This window comes from Callorhinchus milii, unplaced genomic scaffold, assembly GCF_018977255.1.
Source record: "Callorhinchus milii isolate IMCB2004 unplaced genomic scaffold, IMCB_Cmil_1.0 Scaffold22, whole genome shotgun sequence".
NCBI classification, from domain to species: Eukaryota; Metazoa; Chordata; class Chondrichthyes; order Chimaeriformes; family Callorhinchidae; genus Callorhinchus; species Callorhinchus milii.
In genome coordinates, this window is record NW_024704763.1 from 10,426,841 (window position 1) to 10,446,977 (window position 20,137).

A 20,137-nucleotide genomic window follows, 5' to 3' on the forward strand; every position below is an offset into this window, starting at 1 on the left:
GGTCAGTGTGAGGGAGGGAAGGAGGGAGCGAGGAGGGGGGAAATGGTCAGGGTGAGGGGAGGGAGGGGGTGAGGAGGGGTAGAGAGTCGAGAGCGGAGCTGAAGGCTGAAGGTCAAAGAGAAAGGTCTTGAGACCGGCCTTGAAGGAGGAAAGGGAGGAAGCGGCGAAGGCACTGGGGATGGAGTTCCAGAGCCTCGGGGCTGAGAGGCTGAAGGCCACCGATGGTCGGGCGGTTGGGGCGGGGGATGGGGGGCCGACCGGAGCCGGAGGAACGGAGGGTACGGGGGGGTACGTTGGGGGATAGTAGGTCAGAGAGGTAGGAGGGAGCGAGGCCGGGAATGGCCTTATAGGTGAGGATGAGGATCTTGAATTCGATTCTCTGTGGGATGGGGAGCCAGTGGAGGCGAGCGAGGGTGAGGGTGAGGGCGAGGGTGAGGACGAGGGTGGGGGTGGGGGTGATGTGGTGTCTGGTGTGGGACAGTACACGAGCTGCAGAGTTCTGAATGACCTGCAGTGTGGAGGGAGGGCCGGGAAGGCCGACGAGGAGAGAGTTCCCATAGTCCAGCCTTGAGGTGATAAAGGTGTGGACCAGAGTTTCAGCCGCGTGAGGGGTGAGGTAGTGCCGTAGTCTGGCGATGTTCCGGAGGTGATGGAAGGCGGTGCCAGTTGTGGTGCGGATGTGAGGGAGAAAGGACAGCTCAGGGTCGAACAAAACGCCGAGGTTCCTGACTGGCTTTGAGAGGTGGAGAGTGCAGCCTTGACCGACAGACAACTGACCGACAGACACTGACCGACAGACACTGACCGACAGACACTGACCGACAGACACTGACCGACAGACACTGACCGACAGACACTGACTGACATTGACAGACATTGACTGACATTGACAGACACTGACAGACAGACACTGACTGACATTGACAGAAACTGACAGACAGACACTGACTGACAAGACATTGACAGACACTGACTGACAGATACTGATTGGCAGACATTGACTGACTGACACTGACTGATACTGACTGGCAGATACTGACCGACTGACACTGACTGACACTGAGTGACTGACAATGACTGATATTGACTGACTGAGTGCTACTGACTGACACTGACTGACAGACACTGACTGATTCTGACTGACATTGACAGACACTGACTGACTGACAGACACTGACTGACTGACACTGACTGACGCTGACTGACAGACACTGACTGACTGACACTGACTGACTGACACTGACCGACACTGACTGACACTGACTGACTGACACTGACTGATATTGACTGACTGACAGATTCTGACTGAGTGACACTGACTGACACTGACGGACAGACACTGACTGATTCTGACAGACACTGACAGACACTGACTGACACTGACAGACACTGACTGACAGACACTGACTGACAGACACTGACTGACAGACACTGACTGACTGACACTGACTGACTGACACTGACTGACAGACACTGACTGACAGACACTGACCGACAGACACTGACTGACAAGACACTGACTGACACTGACTGACAGACACTGACTGACATTGACTGAGACTGACTGACAGACACTGACTGACAAGACACTGACTGACAAGACACTGACTGACAGACACTGACTGACAGACACTGACTGACTGACACTGACTGACTCTGACTGACACTGACAGACAATGACTGACACTGACTGACTGACTGACTGACTGACAGACACTGACTGACAGACAGACACTGACAGACAGACACTGACTGACAGACAGACACTGACAGACAGACACTGACTGACAAGACATTGACAGACACTGACTGGCAGATACTGACCGACTGACACTGAATGACTAACACTGACTGACTGAAACTGACTGACACTGAGTGACTGACACTGACTGACACTGAGTGACTGACAATGACTGATATTGACTGACTGAGTGCTACTGACTGACACTGACTGACAGACACTGACTGATTCTGACTGACATTGACAGACACTGACTGACTGACAGACACTGACTGACTGACACTGACTGACGCTGACTGACAGACACTGACCGACTGACACTGACTGACTGACACTGACCGACTGACTGACACTGACTGACACTGACTGACTGACACTGACTGACACTGAGTGACTGACAATGACTGATATTGACTGACTGAGTGCTACTGACTGACACTGACTGACAGACACTGACTGATTCTGACTGACATTGACAGACACTGACTGACTGACAGACACTGACTGACTGACACTGACTGACGCTGACTGACAGACACTGACCGACTGACACTGACTGACTGACACTGACCGACTGACTGACACTGACTGACACTGAGTGACTGACAATGACTGATATTGACTGACTGAGTGCTACTGACTGACACTGACTGACAGACACTGACTGATTCTGACTGACATTGACAGACACTGACTGACTGACTGACAGACACTGACTGACTGACACTGACTGACGCTGACTGACAGACACTGACCGACTGACACTGACTGACTGACACTGACCGACTGACTGACACTGACTGACACTGAGTGACTGACAATGACTGATATTGACTGACTGAGTGCTACTGACTGACACTGACTGACAGACACTGACTGATTCTGACTGACATTGACAGACACTGACTGACTGACTGACAGACACTGACTGACTGACACTGACTGACTGACACTGACTGACTGACACTGACTGACTGACACTGACTGACACTGACTGACTGACACTGACTGACTGACACTGACTGATTCTGACTGACATTGACAGACAATGACTGACGCTGACTGACTGACTGACTGACAGACACTGATTGACATTGACTGAGTGACACTGACTGACACTGAATGACACTGACAGACACTGACTGACACTGACAGACACTGACTGATACTGAGTGACTGACACTGATTGACACTGACTGACTGAAACTGACAGACACGGACTGACTACACTGACAGACACTGACTGACTGACACTGACTGACTGACACTGACTGATACTGACTGACTGACAACTGACTGACTGACACTGACTGACACTGACGGACAGTCACTGACTGACACTGACTGACAGACATTGACTGACACTGACAGACACTGACTGACAGACACTGACTGACAGACACTGACTGACAGACACTGACTGACTGACACTGACTGACTGACACTGACTGACTGACACTGACTGACAGACACTGACTGACAGACACTGACTGACATTGACAGACATTGACTGACACTGACTGACAGACACTGACTGACATTGACAGAAACTGACAGACAGACACTGACTGACAAGACATTGACAGACACTGACTGACAGATACTGATTGGCAGACATTGACTGACTGACACTGACTGATTCTGACTGACATTGACAGACAATGACTGACGCTGACTGACTGACTGACTGACTGACAGACACTGACTGACATTGACAGACACTGACAGACAGACACTGACTGACATTGACAGAAACTGACAGACAGACACTGACTGACAAGACATTGACAGACACTGACTGGCAGATACTGACCGACTGACACTGAATGACTAACACTGACTGACTGAAACTGACTGACACTGAGTGACTGACACTGACTGACACTGAGTGACTGACAATGACTGATATTGACTGACTGAGTGCTACTGACTGACACTGACTGACAGACACTGACTGATTCTGACTGACATTGACAGACACTGACTGACTGACAGACACTGACTGACTGACACTGACTGACGCTGACTGACAGACACTGACCGACTGACACTGACTGACTGACACTGACCGACTGACTGACACTGACTGACACTGACTGACTGACACTGACTGACACTGAGTGACTGACAATGACTGATATTGACTGACTGAGTGCTACTGACTGACACTGACTGACAGACACTGACTGATTCTGACTGACATTGACAGACACTGACTGACTGACAGACACTGACTGACTGACACTGACTGACGCTGACTGACAGACACTGACCGACTGACACTGACTGACTGACACTGACCGACTGACTGACACTGACTGACACTGAGTGACTGACAATGACTGATATTGACTGACTGAGTGCTACTGACTGACACTGACTGACAGACACTGACTGATTCTGACTGACATTGACAGACACTGACTGATACTGACTGACAGACACTGACTGACTGACACTGACTGACACTGACTGACAGACACTGACCGACTGACACTGACTGACTGACACTGACTGACTGACTGACACTGACTGACACTGAGTGACTGACAATGACTGATATTGACTGACTGAGTGCTACTGACTGACACTGACTGACAGACACTGACTGACACTGACTGACACTGACAGACACTGACTGACTGACTGACAGACACTGACTGACTGACACTGACTGACTGACACTGACTGACTGACACTGACTGACTGACACTGACTGACACTGACTGACTGACACTGACTGACTGACACTGACTGATTCTGACTGACATTGACAGACAATGACTGACGCTGACTGACTGACTGACTGACAGACACTGATTGACATTGACTGAGTGACACTGACTGACACTGAATGACACTGACAGACACTGACTGACACTGACAGACACTGACTGATACTGAGTGACTGACACTGATTGACACTGACTGACTGAAACTGACAGACACGGACTGACTACACTGACAGACACTGACTGACTGACACTGACTGATTCTGACTGACATTGACAGACAATGACTGACGCTGACTGACTGACTGACTGACAGACACTGATTGACATTGACTGAGTGACACTGACTGACACTGAATGACACTGACAGACACTGACTGACACTGACAGACACTGACTGACTGATACTGAGTGACTGACACTGATTGACACTGACTGACTGGCAGACACTGACTGACGTTGACTGACACTGACTGACAGACACGGACTGACATTGACCGATGACACTGATTGACATTGACTGACTGACACTGACTGACTGACACTGATTGACATTGACCGATGACACTGATTGACATTGACTGACACTGATTCACTGATACTGACTGGCACTGACTGACATTGATTGACAGACACTGACTGACTGACACTGACTTACACTGATTGACAGACAATGACTGACACTGGCTGATGGACTGTCTGAGTGACTAACTGATGGCATATGTAATAATGGAATACAAAGATGTAAAAAAGGTCAGGCAAAGCAAGAAAATCGATTCCCTTCTTTGGCTGAGTGATAATGCGAGAATCTTTCAAGTCACTGATCACAAAGGCCATATATGTGTTTATGTCAACACAATATCAGCCATTTCACTTGTTAAATTCCTGCTAGAGTGAAAGCCATAATTCACTGTCAAGTCTCACCCAGAAACACAACATTCTTAGATTGATCACAATTGTGTCATTGATGAATATAATAGATTCTGGTCCATCTGTTACCACAGTCACAGACTGAAGCCCAATCCTTGGCTGAGCAGCATGTTTGCAGGTAGCATACCATCCTCTCCAGAAGCGGGTGATGAGGCCTTTCTTCATCTCTAAACCTGAACATGGTCTGAGAAAACTCCCAGCCCACTGAGACCTGGCAGTGAGAGAGTCTAAACAAATGTCCTTCATGTACAGCAATCACAAGCTGGAGCTCAGGATTACTATGAGACAAATAGCCCCTGAGGCTGAGATGAAAACCTTTATTGTAGAGCAAGTGGCTCAGCACTGAGCGACTATGTGCTTCAATTTGCTAATGTCGATGCTTCACTTAATTTTATTACATTTTAAAACACAGAATATCTATTTTTGAAGCGATGATTTTACCTTTGTAGAACGGTTTTCCATCAATTTCTCCTTTTCTAGAAAAGCCTCTCCCCCGAGGACACAGAGCCAGCAACTCCTCACTGCCTTCCTCTGGACATTTGTCACAATCCGGGCCCCAGGCAGCACCCACAGAACAGCAGCAAGCATCAACCCGAAAGCGTCCCCGCATTGGGATGGTGCATTCCTCCTCGTCATCGTGCCTCAGGTAGCAGTACTCCAAACGCAAATCTGCCAGGGCACAGGGCAAAGACAGGCCGTGAGTCACAGATCCAAGAAAAACTTGGGAAAAATCTGGAAACTCTAACACTTTTGACAACAACTGTAACCATAAAAAGGTAAAGTAATTAGTCACCTGTAAAAGGAAAGTATAATTAAGAGCAATCAGCTTAAATTTATGAAAGGAAAGTCATTCATCACCTTATCGAATTCTTTGAAGATGTAGTTGATACAAATTGATGAGGAAAATGCATTTTGAAATACAATGCATTTGGATTTTCAGAAGGTGTTTGATAAAGTATCACCTGAGAGGCTCATAACTAAAATCAGGGTTTGTGGAATTGTGGGAGGAGTAGCAGAATGAATTAAAGAACGGTTGGGAGTTAAGGATTAGGTTACCTCAAAGGGCAAGAGTTAAGAGCATCTTCTGAGGCTGACAAGAAGTGAGAAGTGGTGTGCTGTAGGGATCAGTGTTAGGATCGCTACTGCTTAACATAATTAGCCTGTTCCTACAGGTTAGGGGATCTGTAACCAGAGGGCAGAAGAATAAGATAGCGACTAGGGGATCTAAGGGAGAACTTAGGAGAAACTACTTCACACAAAGTGTAGTGAGATTGCAGAACTCACTGCCTGAAGCAGTGGTTGATAAAGGATTAGTGACAGTGAAGAGCGCGGAAAGTGGAGAGAGTGAAGGAGAGTGGGAATCAAAGCATGTGTTTCTGATTGACAGATTGATTAGTGGTGTGCCTCAGAGATTGGTGTTGGTATCTTTCTTGTTCTCTACATATCAACGATCAATGGTAGGACCTCCCTCTTCTCTACATAGTCAATGTTAGCGATGGAGAGGGCACAGCATCAGTTGACGAACATCAACTAGAGATGAAAGAATACAGTTGGGAGGAGAGGTAACAAGGAGGATAGCAAGGTTAAGACTCTTTCTTTTGGAGCAGAGACGTGTCGGGGGTTAGTGACTGAGGTGCTTAAGAGAATCCAAACTAGATTGTACTATTCAAACGCCCTCCTCGCCGATCTCCCCTCCACTACCATCCATAAAATCCAGGTCATACAAAACTCTGCCGCCTGCATTCTCAGCCGCACGAAACTCCGCTCCCGATCCCCCCAGTCCTGGCCCTCCCCCCACACCCAAACTCCGCTCCCGATCCCCCCAGTCCTGGCCCTCCCCCCACACCCAAACTCCACTCCCGATCCCCCCAGTCCTGGCCCTCCCCCCACACCCAAACCCCACTCCCGATCCCCCCAGTCCTGTCCAGACTGCACCGGCTCCTGTCCCAGAGAGGATCCACTTCAAGACCCTCACCTCATATTCAAGTCCTTGCGCTCCTCTGCACCCCCCGACCTCTCTGACCTCTCTCCTCAGCACAGTACCCATTGCCTGGGAGCTGTACCAGTACCCGTTCCTCCGTTCCACCCTCCAGAGGCCATGCCTTCAGCCTGTAGTAGTGGAGGCCTGAAGCTCAGTGGTCAGAGCACTCGCTTTACAAGTGAGAGACCGAGTTCAATCCCCGGGGGGTCAGAGCCAAACCTTGGGCAAGTTTCCTTACTCCACACAGAGCCTAATAATAATCCTCCAAAACCAAAAACAATAATAAATTGGTCATTTTCAATCTACGACTGTTTGTGGGACATTGCTGTGCGCAATTGGCTGCCGCGTTCGCCCACAAATGTACAGTCAATTCACTTTACAGTGTGTTCTGTGAAGCGCTTTGGGACGTCCTCCCGACGTGAAAAGCGCTATATCAAATGCAAGGATTATTATTATTATTATTATGCCCCGAGGCTCTGGAACTGCCTTCCTCACTCCCTTCACCTCGTCCCCTCCCTTCCTATTTTCAGGTCTCCACTGAAGACCTTTCTTTTCGAATGCGCCTTTGGTCACCTTCCTCCCCCTGGCTCCCCCACTGGCTCCCCCCCCTCCCCCTGGCTCTACCCCCTCCCCCTGGCTCCCCCCTGGCTCCTCCCCCTCCCCCTGGCTCCTCCCCCTCCCCCTTGCTCCCCCTGGCTCCCCCCTCTCCCCCTGGCTCCCTCCCTTCCCCTGGCTCCCCCCCTCCCTCTGGCCCCTTCCCCCTGGCTCCTCCCAGCTCTCCCCCCTCCCTCTGGCTCCTCCCCTGGCTCCTCCACGGCTCCCCCCCTCCCCCTGCTCCTCCCCCTCACTCCCCCTGGCTCCCCCCCTCCCCCTGGCTCCCGCCCTCCCTCGGCTCCCTCCCCTCCCCCTGGCTCCCTCCCCCCCCCCTGGCTCCCCCCCCTCCCCCTGGCTCCCCCCCTGGCTTCCCCCCCCCCCCGGCTCCCCTCCCCCTGGCTCCCCCACCACTGGCTCCCCCACCCCTGGCTCCCTCCCCCTGGCTCCCCCCGCCCTGGCTCCCCCCCCCCCCCCGGCTCCCCCCCCCCTGGCTCCCCCCTCCCCCTGGCTCGGCCCCGGGATCCTAAACTGTAAAGTGCTCTGAGACGCCATCCGGCGTGGAGGGCACTACATAAATCCCAAGTTGTTGTTGTTATAGATTGAGAGTGTGGAGCTTTCTCAGTGAATGCCTTAGGATCAGGGAGAAGCACCGTCCACACCCGACCATACCCACCGGCCACACCCGACCACACCCACCGGCCGTACCCAACTAACCACACCCACCGGCCACACCCACCGACCATACTAACAGAGCACCCAGTGATTCTCTCCAGCTTCAGGACACCTGTGGGCTGAGCAAGGTGTGGAAAATACTAGTTAAACATGAAACAACTCAAACAGAAAATGAGATGGAGTGGAAACTATTTTAAAAAGATCCTCCATAAGAACATAATAAGAAATAGGAGCAGGAGTAGGCCATTCAGCCCCTCGAGCCTGCCCCGCCATTTAATAAGATCATGGCTGATCTTCTAACCTAATCCCCATATCCCTTAATCCCATTAGTTTGAATAAATTATGATAATCATGAGTGGATTAATTTTTGAGAAACATGATACCTAGAAATGACTGTAGTAAATAGTACTGCCTCTGACTGAATCCAAGGCATTCCTCTGTTATCAGCCCATTTCTGACTGAAGTTAGCCTGTTTGAGTTGTTTCATCTCCATATGTTGGAAGGATTGGAGAGTATGTGTATTTGGCACATATGTGTTGCAAGTAAAGAATAACTTTCTATTACTGAACTTGTGAAAATCTTAAATGTGTGAGAAAACAGAAGTCTTTTTAAAAAAAACAGACTAAACATGGCCATAAAGCACTGCCAAGTGTTTGGAGTTCTGATCACCAGTAATTTTAGGATAATTTCTGGTCAAAACCTCACTGTTAGCTCAAACCTTTTAGTCCATTGTTTGATAGAATACAAACAAGTAGGGACTGCACAGTAATGGGCCAGAGCAATATTCAAGTCTTTATTTATTCACAGAATAAACCTGACAATCAGGAGGTTTCTGTAACTGCTCATGACATAGTCAAATCTTTCATCAGCTGCTCCTCACTGTATGTGTTACAGGGACCTGACCCTGACTGTGGACGGTGCTAGCTGTTAGGTTTCCACAATGATTGAGGTACACCAAGGTACTGTAGATAGCTTCCAAGTTGTTAGTCTCAATTCAACATTGACCTTCTACGCTCGGTCTCCCAACCCCTTCCCTCACCTTAGCCTCTGGTCTTTTACACTCAAGAGAATTCAGTCCATTAGGTGATTGACACCAGATTTCACTGAAGCCCAATCATTGAAGCCTCATGTCAAAGACCCTGCCAGTACCTGTGGTCTCTGTAATGTTGAGGTTGGTTGGTGTTGTGACTGTAACAAGAGTCTCTACATACCGACACATGTGCGTCCACTGCTGTCCAGGGTCATGCCATGCGAACAGAGACACTGGAATGATCCCGCTGTGTTGACACAGTCGCCGTTGGCGCAGACCCCGGGGAAGACTTTACATTCATTCACATCTGCACAGGTGAAAGGGATCAGCCTCAGATTACATTACAATCATTCTGTCACACACTAAACATTAGGAGGTAAAGAGTGTGAATTGGGCAAAGATTCCAATTACCCAAATACTGCCTGGATTGTTCACTTTAGGAGACTGAAATACACTGGCAAAGCTGACTTAAAGGTTTTAAAGCCGTGAGCAATATCCAGTCAATGGCAATGGGTTCTTGCTGTTCATGCAGCTCACGGTGGAAACCTGTAGGGTAGTGACTAGCTCACCTAGCTCACAAGCGAGAGGACACAGGTTCGATTCCCGGGCAGGGCGAAACCTTAGGTAAGTTTCCTTACTCCACACGCCTCTGTTACCTAGCAGTAAGTGGGATCCCAGTTATTAATCAATTGGCGGATCACTTTCTGGGGTAATAATAATAATTTGGTCACTCAATCCACCAATGTTTGTGGGATGCCAGCTGTGTGCAATTAGCTACCTCGAAGATGTGATAAGCGCTATATCAAATGCAAGGCTTATTATTATTATTGAAGTTGTCTGTGTTGCTCAGTAGTGTAATAGCCATTGTAAAAGGCTACAAGTCAGTCTAATCACGATCACATTTGTGACCACAGTCTTTGAGGATATCAATAATAAATGGCATCCTTATGGCTTCAATTTTCAGTGGTCAGCCTGACACATGCAGAAACACATCACCATGCTTAAAAGTATCCAAACTAAACTGAGAATTCCATGCATCCCACTTATACATGGAAATAGATTGGAATGTGCACTCTCTCCCTGGAGGGATATATCCTGTTTACCTAATTCTGGAAAGTATTAGGCGCAGATTGGCAAGAGCCAAGGCTTGGAGACCCCAGAGTGTACATTAGGGTAACTGCTTAAGTCTAACCAGCTAAAACCGCATAGCCTGCCATTGATATCACAAACATGGCTTATCACAATAATGTTTTATTTAATTCTCTCCAATTCTCTCATTTATATTTGTCACTGAAAGAAACACACATATCCTGGGATTCAGATTTAAACACATTAATTTCCCAGAAACAGAGAGCAGAATAACATAACGAAAGCACTACCTACCGTCACAGATGGTGCCATTAACTCGTGTATAACCTCTAGGACAGACGCTGTCTGAAACAAAAAGGAAAACAGTCAAGTGAAACCTCTCCTGTAAGGTAATGGGTACTGGAAACTGTGAGAATCAGTGATATGTGGGCAGGAATTCCACTCTGTTGATGTAGATTACAGACTGCTGAAAATTTGGTAAATTCTTAAACAGTCTTCATTTTCAAGACCTTTTTTCTGTAAGTCTTATATCAAATACAAACATTATTATTATTGGAATGTGCCATTACCTATCTTACAAGACATGCAGGGACTTCCCCAGGCAGCGCCCAGGGTGGAGCAGCACTGCGACTTCAGTGTGGCTCCGTTGATATTAACTTCACATTGTTCATTGATGATCTGTAACCAGCACGTTCCTTTAACTGTCTCTGTAACCAGCAAAATACATTTCTAGATTAATAAACTGCCTCAGAATACCTTTCATGTAACCGCTATCATACAGCACACTCACTATATTTGTCATACACTCGTATGATAAATGTCAAACCCAAGATACAGAAGACAACCAAACAGAATATAGGAAGTGCAGACGAGGTTTGGAAAAGGACATAAGAGGGGCAAAAAGATTATACGAAAAAAGGTTAGCGGGTAACATTAAAGGGAATCCTAAAATATTTTACAAACATATCAACAACAACAAGATTCCATTTATAGAGCGCCTTTCACGTCGGGAGGACGTCCCAAAGCGCTGCACAGTTGGGTCAGGACCCGAGCAGGGGGGAAATGGTCAGGGTGAGGGGAAGGAAGGGAGGGAGCGAGGAGGGGGGAAATGGTCAGGGGGAGGGAAGGGAGGGAGTGAGGAGGGGGAGAATGGTCAGGGGGAGGGAAGGGAGGGAGGGGGCGAGGAGGGGGTAGAGAGTCGAGAGGGGAGCTGAAGGCTGAAGGTCAAAGAGAAAGGTCTTGAGACCGCCCTTGAAGGAGGAAAGGGAGGAGGCGGCGAAGGCACTGGGGATAGAGTTCCAGAGCCTCGGGGCTGAGAGCCCGACCACCGATGGTAGTGCGGTTGGGGCGGGGGATGTGGAGCAGACCGGAGCCAGAGGAACGGAGGGTACGGGCAGGTAGGTGGGGGATAGTAGGTCAGAGAGGTAGGAGGGAGCGAGGCCAGGAATGGCCTTATAGGTGAGGATGAGGATCTTGAATTCGATCCTCTGGGGGATGGGGAGCAGTGGAGGCGAGCGAGGGTGAGGGCGAGGGCGAGGGTGAGGGTGAGGACGAGGGTGGGGGTGGGAGTGATGTGGTGGCGGTGTCTGGTGTGGGACAGTACACGAGCTGCAGAGTTCTGAATGACCTGCAGTGTGGAGGGAGGGCCGGGAAGGCCGGCGAGGAGAGAGTTCCCATAGTCCAGCCTTGAGGTGATAAAGGCGTGGACCAGAGTTTCAGCCGCGTGAGGGGTGAGGTAGTGCCGTAGTCTGCGATGTTCCGGATATATATCAAGAAAAAAAGGTTAGTCAAAGGTAGGGTGGGGTCAATTAAGCACCAAGGCGGAAATCTCATTGTGGAGGCAGAGGGCGTGGCTGATGTGCTGAATGAGTACTTTGCATCTGTCTTCACAAAAGTGGATGCACCAAATGCCGCAGTATCGGAGGAGAGGGGAGAGGAAATGGATACGATTAGTATAAACAGAGAGGAAGTACTGAAAAGGTTGACTGGGCTGAAGGTAGATAAGTCGCCCGGTCCGGACGGGATGCAGCCGAGGTTACTATGGGAGGCACGGGTACAAATAGCGGAGGCTTTGACTACAATTTTTCAATCTTTGTTGGACACAGGAGTGGTGTCAGAGGACTGGAGAGTGGCCAATGTGACTCTCTTGTACAAAAAGGGACAGAAGGACAAACCTGGGAACTCCAGGCCAGTGCCTAACATCAGCAGTGGGGAAACTCCTGGAGACTATAATCCAGGACAGAATAAATCTTCACTTAGAAGAATATGCGTTAATTAGGGACAGTCGCACGGATTTGTTAAAGGCAGATCTTGTCTAACAAATCTAATAGAATTTTTTGATAAGGTAACGGAGAGGGTGGAAAAAGGTAGTGCAGTTGATGTAGTTTATATGGACTTTCAAAAGGCATTTGACAAAGTGCCATATGAAAGACTTGTAAGAAAGATAGAAGTCCACGGTATAAAAGGGACAGTGGCAGCGGATCCAGAACTCACTGGGAGACAGAAAGCAGAGAGTGGTGGTGAACGGCTGCTTTTCTGACTGATGGGAAGTGTACAGTGGTGTCCCCCAGGGATCGGTATTAGGACCACTGCTCTTCTTAATATACATAAATGATCTGCACTTGGGTATAGCAAGTACCATTTCCAAGTTTGCGGACGACACAAAGTTAGGGAGGGGGTAAACAGTGAGAAGGATAGGAGCCAACGACAGGAAGACATAGACAGAATGGTAAAATGGGCGACACATGACAGATGAGTTTCAATAGTCTCTAAAAGAAGCCGAGGGGAGGTGAGAAGAAATGTTTTCACGCAGCAAGTTGTTCGAATCTGGAACGCATCGCCTGAAAGGGCAGTTGAGGCTGATTCGATAACTACTTTTAAAAACGCGGTGGACGGGTATTTGAGGACGGGTTTGCAGGTTATGGGGAAAGGGCCGGGGAGTGGGATTGACTTTAATTGCTCTATTCAAAGAGCCGACACAGACTCGATGGGCCGAATGGCCTCTTTTTGTGCTGTACGATTCTATGATTCTATAATAGCCAGATGCCACTGTACTATAAACCTAACTGTTAGATAGCCCCTATGTTAGAGCACCATAAACATGACCGATTTTCCCACTGCAAAGCCTGGGTTGCTATGACAAATGCGATTCCAATGCTGCCCAGCTGAGGTTGGTTAACTCACCAGAGATCAGGATGAGAAATTTTTGGTCCATACAGCTATTTGCAGTTGCGAAATAGAACACTGAAACATCTGAAAGCGCTTCACATGTAATTTTAAGATGTGAATAGACGACAGGGGTTCTCACTGCTGGTGATCAGTTTACAATTCTTCAAGTCACGATCACTGTCAGCTCAGTATAATTTGCGTTGCACTTTTACATTTTGATTTGCCAATGTTCAACACGATTACAACAGTTCAGGTTTGAGTGATAGAGTCTTACAGCCATTCAACCCATCGGCCTGTGCTGGCTCTTTGAAAAAGCTATCCAGCTAGTCCTACTCACCCGCTCTTACCCCACAGGCTGCAAATTTTTCCTTTTCAAGTCCCTATCCAATTCCCTTTTGAAAGTTGCTATTGAATTTGTTTCCACTGCCCTTTCAGGCAGCGCATTCCAGACCCTAACAACTCTCTGGGAAATGAACAAAATTTTAAAAAAAGCAAAAGTTAAAACTAGAGCAAGTGTCATACCAATACACAGATTTCCAGAGGCGTCGAGGGTACTTCCTGGGAAACACTCACATAAGTAGGAGCTAATCGTATTCTTACAATTCCCATTGATACAGGGATTAGTCTCACATTCATTAATATCTGAAAATAAAAGGAGATACAGGTTATATAAGTCAGCACAGCATGTCCATTTCAATCTTCACTCCCTTTTTTATATCCTTCATCCCCTTCTTGCCACATGCGGCCGTGTGGCTTATTACAGCTCTACAGATAGGACTGAACCACAGATGTGCAGGAGACAACACAACACTACATGTGTTTGCTGGAAATTAATAAGTGTTGATTGTAGAGTGCTTAGCATACGGCAACTAGGTTTGAAAGAAACTGGGCAAGTGTTAACATTAGTTTGTAATTATTGAGTTTTCAGTATGACATAATTACTTTAAATGCTCCAAAAAAAATCTCCACAATCCTAGCAACATTCCTGCTCCTCACCAGGCCTTCGGCTTTGGCGGACATTCCCAGCCATTTCACTAAGCAATATCAGGTTTAAATCCGCAAGTTACATGTTTGGAAATTAACCCAGGCTTGGCAAACAGACAGACTGCTCCTTTAACAATTGAAAATGAAGGAATTCTATGAATATAATTAATCTCTATCGTTAGGTGCTGTTTTACTATTGACCTAAGGACATAGGAATCACCCTCAGGTAGTATGCTTAGTCCAGAAACATGCTCAAAAGCCAGTCAGCAAAATTAGGTGAAGTATGTGGATTCCGTCATAAAAGTTAAACCACGGTCTAGTCATGGCCAAAGGGGAAATAACTACACTAGGAAGCATTCCATGGGGGAGCAGAATGTGGTGAAGCATTTCCTTTCTAATCTATTGAAAGCTGACTACAATCCTCCATAGATATTGGTTCCAAACATCTGGAAATGTAACAACGCATCTTTCTTTGTAACGGCAGAGCTTTATTCATGTTTTAGAGTTCTAACCTGGATTCAATACAAATCTAGATTCAGAGTTCATTTGGATCTCTGGTCATGACCTATTTTATCTTTGAACAAAAGATTTTCACGTGGTATCATGTGGTATCTATTAATGAAATGGATGAAATTCAGCAAGATAAACTTCAACTATCCCAGCAAAGCATCCGCGTGAGTTCTGCCAGGCTGCACATTGTGACATCTCACTCTCTCTGTGCCTTTTCTATGGCTGTTAAGTTTATTAATATTCAGTTTGATGAAGGGATGAAACATAAATCAAAATAATCTTTCACATACAGTACTGTTGTTTACCATCCTTATCATGTGACCCACAAAATCTAACTCTTTCTTTTCCTCAGCCGGGTGTCTGACACATGTGGAAACCCATCACCGTGCTTAAGGGAATCCAAACCAAACTGAGAATTCCATGTATCCCACCTACACATGGAAATTCCACAGATATTTGTTGGAATCCAACACTTAAACTGGCTTTAATCCAATCTTGACTTTTTAAAAAAAAACAACACTGCCAAGAGATCATAAAACACAGAGACTGCCTTGCCTGTTTGTAGAGCTAGATGGAAATGATGTGTAATTTTCACATCATTTTGTGTGATTTACTTTTTGATGTAATGTGAAACTTTTTAATAGGTTCTTGTAAACAAGTTCCTGAGACAAGACCTCATACACAATAAAAGGCTAGGACTAATATAGAACGTGTTGCAATGGGCTTAATAATGATGGGAGAATGCATCTCAGAGAAGCTTAGTGAGGGGTAAAGAACATAATCAGAGTCAAATAAATCACAGCTGGATAAAGAATGCGGCTGCAGCGACTCAGTGTTACTTTGTGTGACACACAAGGAGCAAAACAGGACCATCTCCAGCATCGATCAGACTGAAGGTGCTGAGCAATACACGAGCTCAGCTTACACTACTTTACATTTACACTATCTCATCTTACACTAGTATATATTCCACCAGTTTATCTTACACTATTTTATCTTACACTAGTTTAGTTTATGCTGTCTCAGTTTATGCTATCTTAGTTTACGCTAATTACTTTACACTAGATTACTTTACGCTATCTTACCTTTCGCTAGATTACCTTACACTAACTTACCTTACACGAGCTTACCTTACATTATCTTAGCTTACATTAGTTTATCTTACACCAGGTTATCTTACGCTATCTTAGCTTTATACTAGCTTAGCTTACTCTAGCTTAGCTTACACTTGTTTATCTTACACTAACTTAGGTTACACTAACTTAGCTTATACTAGTTTAGATTACACTAGTTTGTCTTACACTAGTTTAGTTTGCACTATCTTACAGTATCTTATCTTACATTATCTTATCTTATTCCAGCTTAGCTGACACTACAAGATAATTATTATTAATGATTATTATTATTACAAGATAGTTTAACTTACACTAGCTTAGTTTGCACTAGTTTAGCTTACACCGGTTTAGCTTACACCAGCTTAGTTTACACTAGTTTAACCTCCACTAGCTTGGCTTACACTAGCTTAGCTTACACTAGTGTACACTAGTTTAGCTTACATTATCTTATCTTGCACTAGCTTAGCTGGTACTAGTTTTGCTTACACTAGTTTAGCTGACACTAGCTCATCTTACACTAGTATAGCTGACACTAGCTTATCTTACACTAGTTTAGCTTACACTAGCTTATCTTAGACTAGTTTAGTTTATCTTACACTAGAAATATACTAGCTAGTGTAGTCTTCTCCTTTGTTCAAAAATGATTGCTAAAGTCTGTGAAAATCAGTAGCGATAAATGGTTTAATCTACACAAAGTAACACAGTGTCTGACTGACAGAGGACAGCGGTGTCCACAGAGCTGGCAATGTGGAGCCCTGGAGCTGCCTCACAGAGCTACACACTCAGAGTCTGTCTGCCTCAGTGGGCTAGGCTCCCCCTCAACATGGTGTGTACTGAGCGCCAATTAAAGGGGTAACTGGAAAAGATGACTACTTTTGACCAACAGGAGTCGACGGGAAGAAAATTACAATCTGGAATTCATTTTAGTTGTGCTGAAGCAGGCAGTCTGGGGAGAGAGCAGTCTCTCACCGAACGCTTAGTGATGTGATTGACAAGGTGGCAATAGTGGCAAACACAGAACAGACCTGTAACCTCCACTCTTGCGGGAACTGGCACAATAACATACAATAGCTGTGATCATTCTCTTCAGTGGCCTAAATCGTACTGAATCCACAGGCCAGATAGCAGAACCCAACACCCAGCCCTCCCTCCATCACCATCATCCACTCTGCTGATCTCTGGAGTTAATCGGTAACCCCCCTTGGAAACAACTTGATAAAAGAAATATTACCTTCACATGTCTCAGACATGGGCTGAAACACGTATCCCTTTGGGCAGGAGCAGGTGTAACTCCCAGGTGTGTTTCTACACAGGCCGTTGTCACACAGGAGTTTTTTTCGGAAACACTCGTCAATATCTAGAAAAATGTTCAAATGAGATTACGGAGTATTTGGTTACTACAGAACAAGTGAATTTGTATTATTTGGCAAAAAGTAAACCGACTGCAAGAAACCATGCAAGTTGAGTGTGTGGGGGTCACACTCCACCTGGTGTGAGATAGGGACAAAGGTCACAACTTGCCAAGGGGAATCCATGGACACCAAATGCACTCGCTCCAGCCTCATGGCCACAAACGGCAACAACAACATGTACAGCCAACATCTCAGAGCGCTTTACAAAGACAGGCTGCGATGCTGTGCAAACGAAGGGGAGGAGGTGATGAAAGACAAGGTTGAATAGATAGGCTTTTAGGTGGGGTTTAAGATAGGAGAGGGTGTAGGGGAGGGAGTTTCAAATATGAGGGGCAAAGTTACCGAAGGCTCAGCCACCAACAGTGGCTATGGGAGCAGGGGAGGTACAGCAGACTCGAGTTGGCTGACCAAATGGGTCCAATGGAAGAGTGAGGTAGGAGAAGGTTACATAGACAAGGAGGTACTGGGGCATGAAGGGATTTATAGGTGAGAACCTTGAAATCAATCTGTTGGGAGACTGTGGAGACTGGCAAGGACTGGGATGGGATGTGGAGTTTGGTGTGGGTGAGGATTTAGGTGGTGAAGGATTGGATCAGATGGAATGAGGGAGAGTGGCGAGGAGAGCGTTTGAAAATTTGAGGCGACAGAAGGGAGAAACCAGGGACAATAACCAGGGAGAACGCTGAAAAATAAAAAGATTCTTACTGTTGAATCCTGATCAAGGTTAATAACTCCAGGCTATTTAAATAACAACAACAACAGCAAGATTACATTTGTACAGCGCCTTTCACGTCGGGAGGACCACCCAATAATAAATAACATCCAATAAACTCACCAAACAGGTTTGTTGCTGATGTAGTAAGCCTATTAAATACACAGTTGAGGCTGGAAGTCGGTTATAAGCAAACTAATTATGGAGCACGTTTAGAATTACATCAATTGATCTGATCTGATAGCTCCTGAGACCACTTTACTCTCAGGTATTCTACAATTCGATGTACCCCCGCTGTCTCCTCTCTAGCCCTCACTGTCTCCTCTCTAGACCCCGCTGTCTCCTCTCTAGCCCCCGCTGTCTCCTCTCTAGCCCCCGCTGTCTCCTCTCTAGCCCCCGCTGTCTCCTCTCTAGCCCCCGCTGTCTCCTCTCTAGCCCCCGCTGTCTCCTCTCTAGCCCCCGCTGTCTCCTCTCTAGCCCCCGCTGTCTCCTCTCTAGCCCCCGCTGTCTCCTCTCTAGCCCCCAAACTGAGCTGCTCTCTCCCAAAATGCCGCCATTCCTGTCTTTTACCACCTGCGCCGCCATCCCGAGCATGATAGGACCTAAGGCCCTGGAGAGGAAGATATTGTGTCCATGTTTACACATCTGTGGAGACTGGGAAAATCATTTGTTTATCTGACAAAATCTCCTATATGCAGTAAAGCTCTGTCTTCTTTAGATCAAAGCAAGTGCGTGGAGAAGCTGCTGGAGTTCATACGCCATGGAAAATACTGCCTTTTTTCAGATACGTAGAAGCCTGTTAACCTGGACACATTGGGGACGGCTGATTTGTCCGGATTAAGAGGCGTCCGAGAGTAACTAAGATACCATTCCCACCCAGCAGAGAGTGACATTGGCCTCGGATAATAATATGTAATATTGTTGTTTCACTTGAAGCGATGTTAACTAACATGGCTGAATGGAGGCTGGACACACAGAAGCCCGAGTGAGTACATTCAGCAGAGACCAGCACGGCATTTTACCCGGAGTAAGCAGAATTTTGCTCAAATTAATAGGTAAGAATATAAATGAATTGGCGATTTGACCAATTTAATCGGTGTCTGGGGTTCACCTCCGAAACATGGCCAGACTACGGCACTACCTCACCCCTCACGCGGCTGAAACTCTGGTCCACGCCTTTGTCACCTCAAGGCTGGACTATAGGAACTCTCTCCTCGCCGGCCTTCCCGGCCCTCCCTCCACACTGCAGGTCATTCAGAACTCTGCAGCTCGTGTACTGTCCCGCACCAGGCGCCGCGTCCACATCACTCCCACCCTCACTCCCACCCTCACCCTCGCCCTCACCCTCGCCCTCGCTCGCCTCCACTGCTCCCCATCCCCCAGAGGATCGAATTCAAGATCCTCATCCTCATCTATAAGGCCATTCACGGCTTCGCTCCCTCCTACCTCTCTGACCTACTATCCCCC

At 47.1% G+C, this 20,137-nt stretch overlaps 1 protein-coding gene across 1 annotated transcript in view; it reads right to left on the reverse strand.

The window, feature by feature from the left end:
• Positions 1-20,137, reverse strand: part of LOC103190448 (fibrillin-2-like) — a 225,936-nt gene that overhangs the window by 72,424 nt on the left and 133,375 nt on the right. Inside the window, exons 17-22 of the mRNA XM_042342958.1 lie at positions 17,778-17,903; positions 14,460-14,579; positions 11,339-11,476; positions 11,064-11,114; positions 9,862-9,987; positions 5,845-6,072 (exon numbers count right to left, since the gene is read on the reverse strand). Of these exons, the coding sequence (XP_042198892.1) occupies positions 5,845-6,072; positions 9,862-9,987; positions 11,064-11,114; positions 11,339-11,476; positions 14,460-14,579; positions 17,778-17,903 (789 nt within the window). The remainder of the gene's footprint in view (positions 1-5,844; positions 6,073-9,861; positions 9,988-11,063; positions 11,115-11,338; positions 11,477-14,459; positions 14,580-17,777; positions 17,904-20,137) is intronic.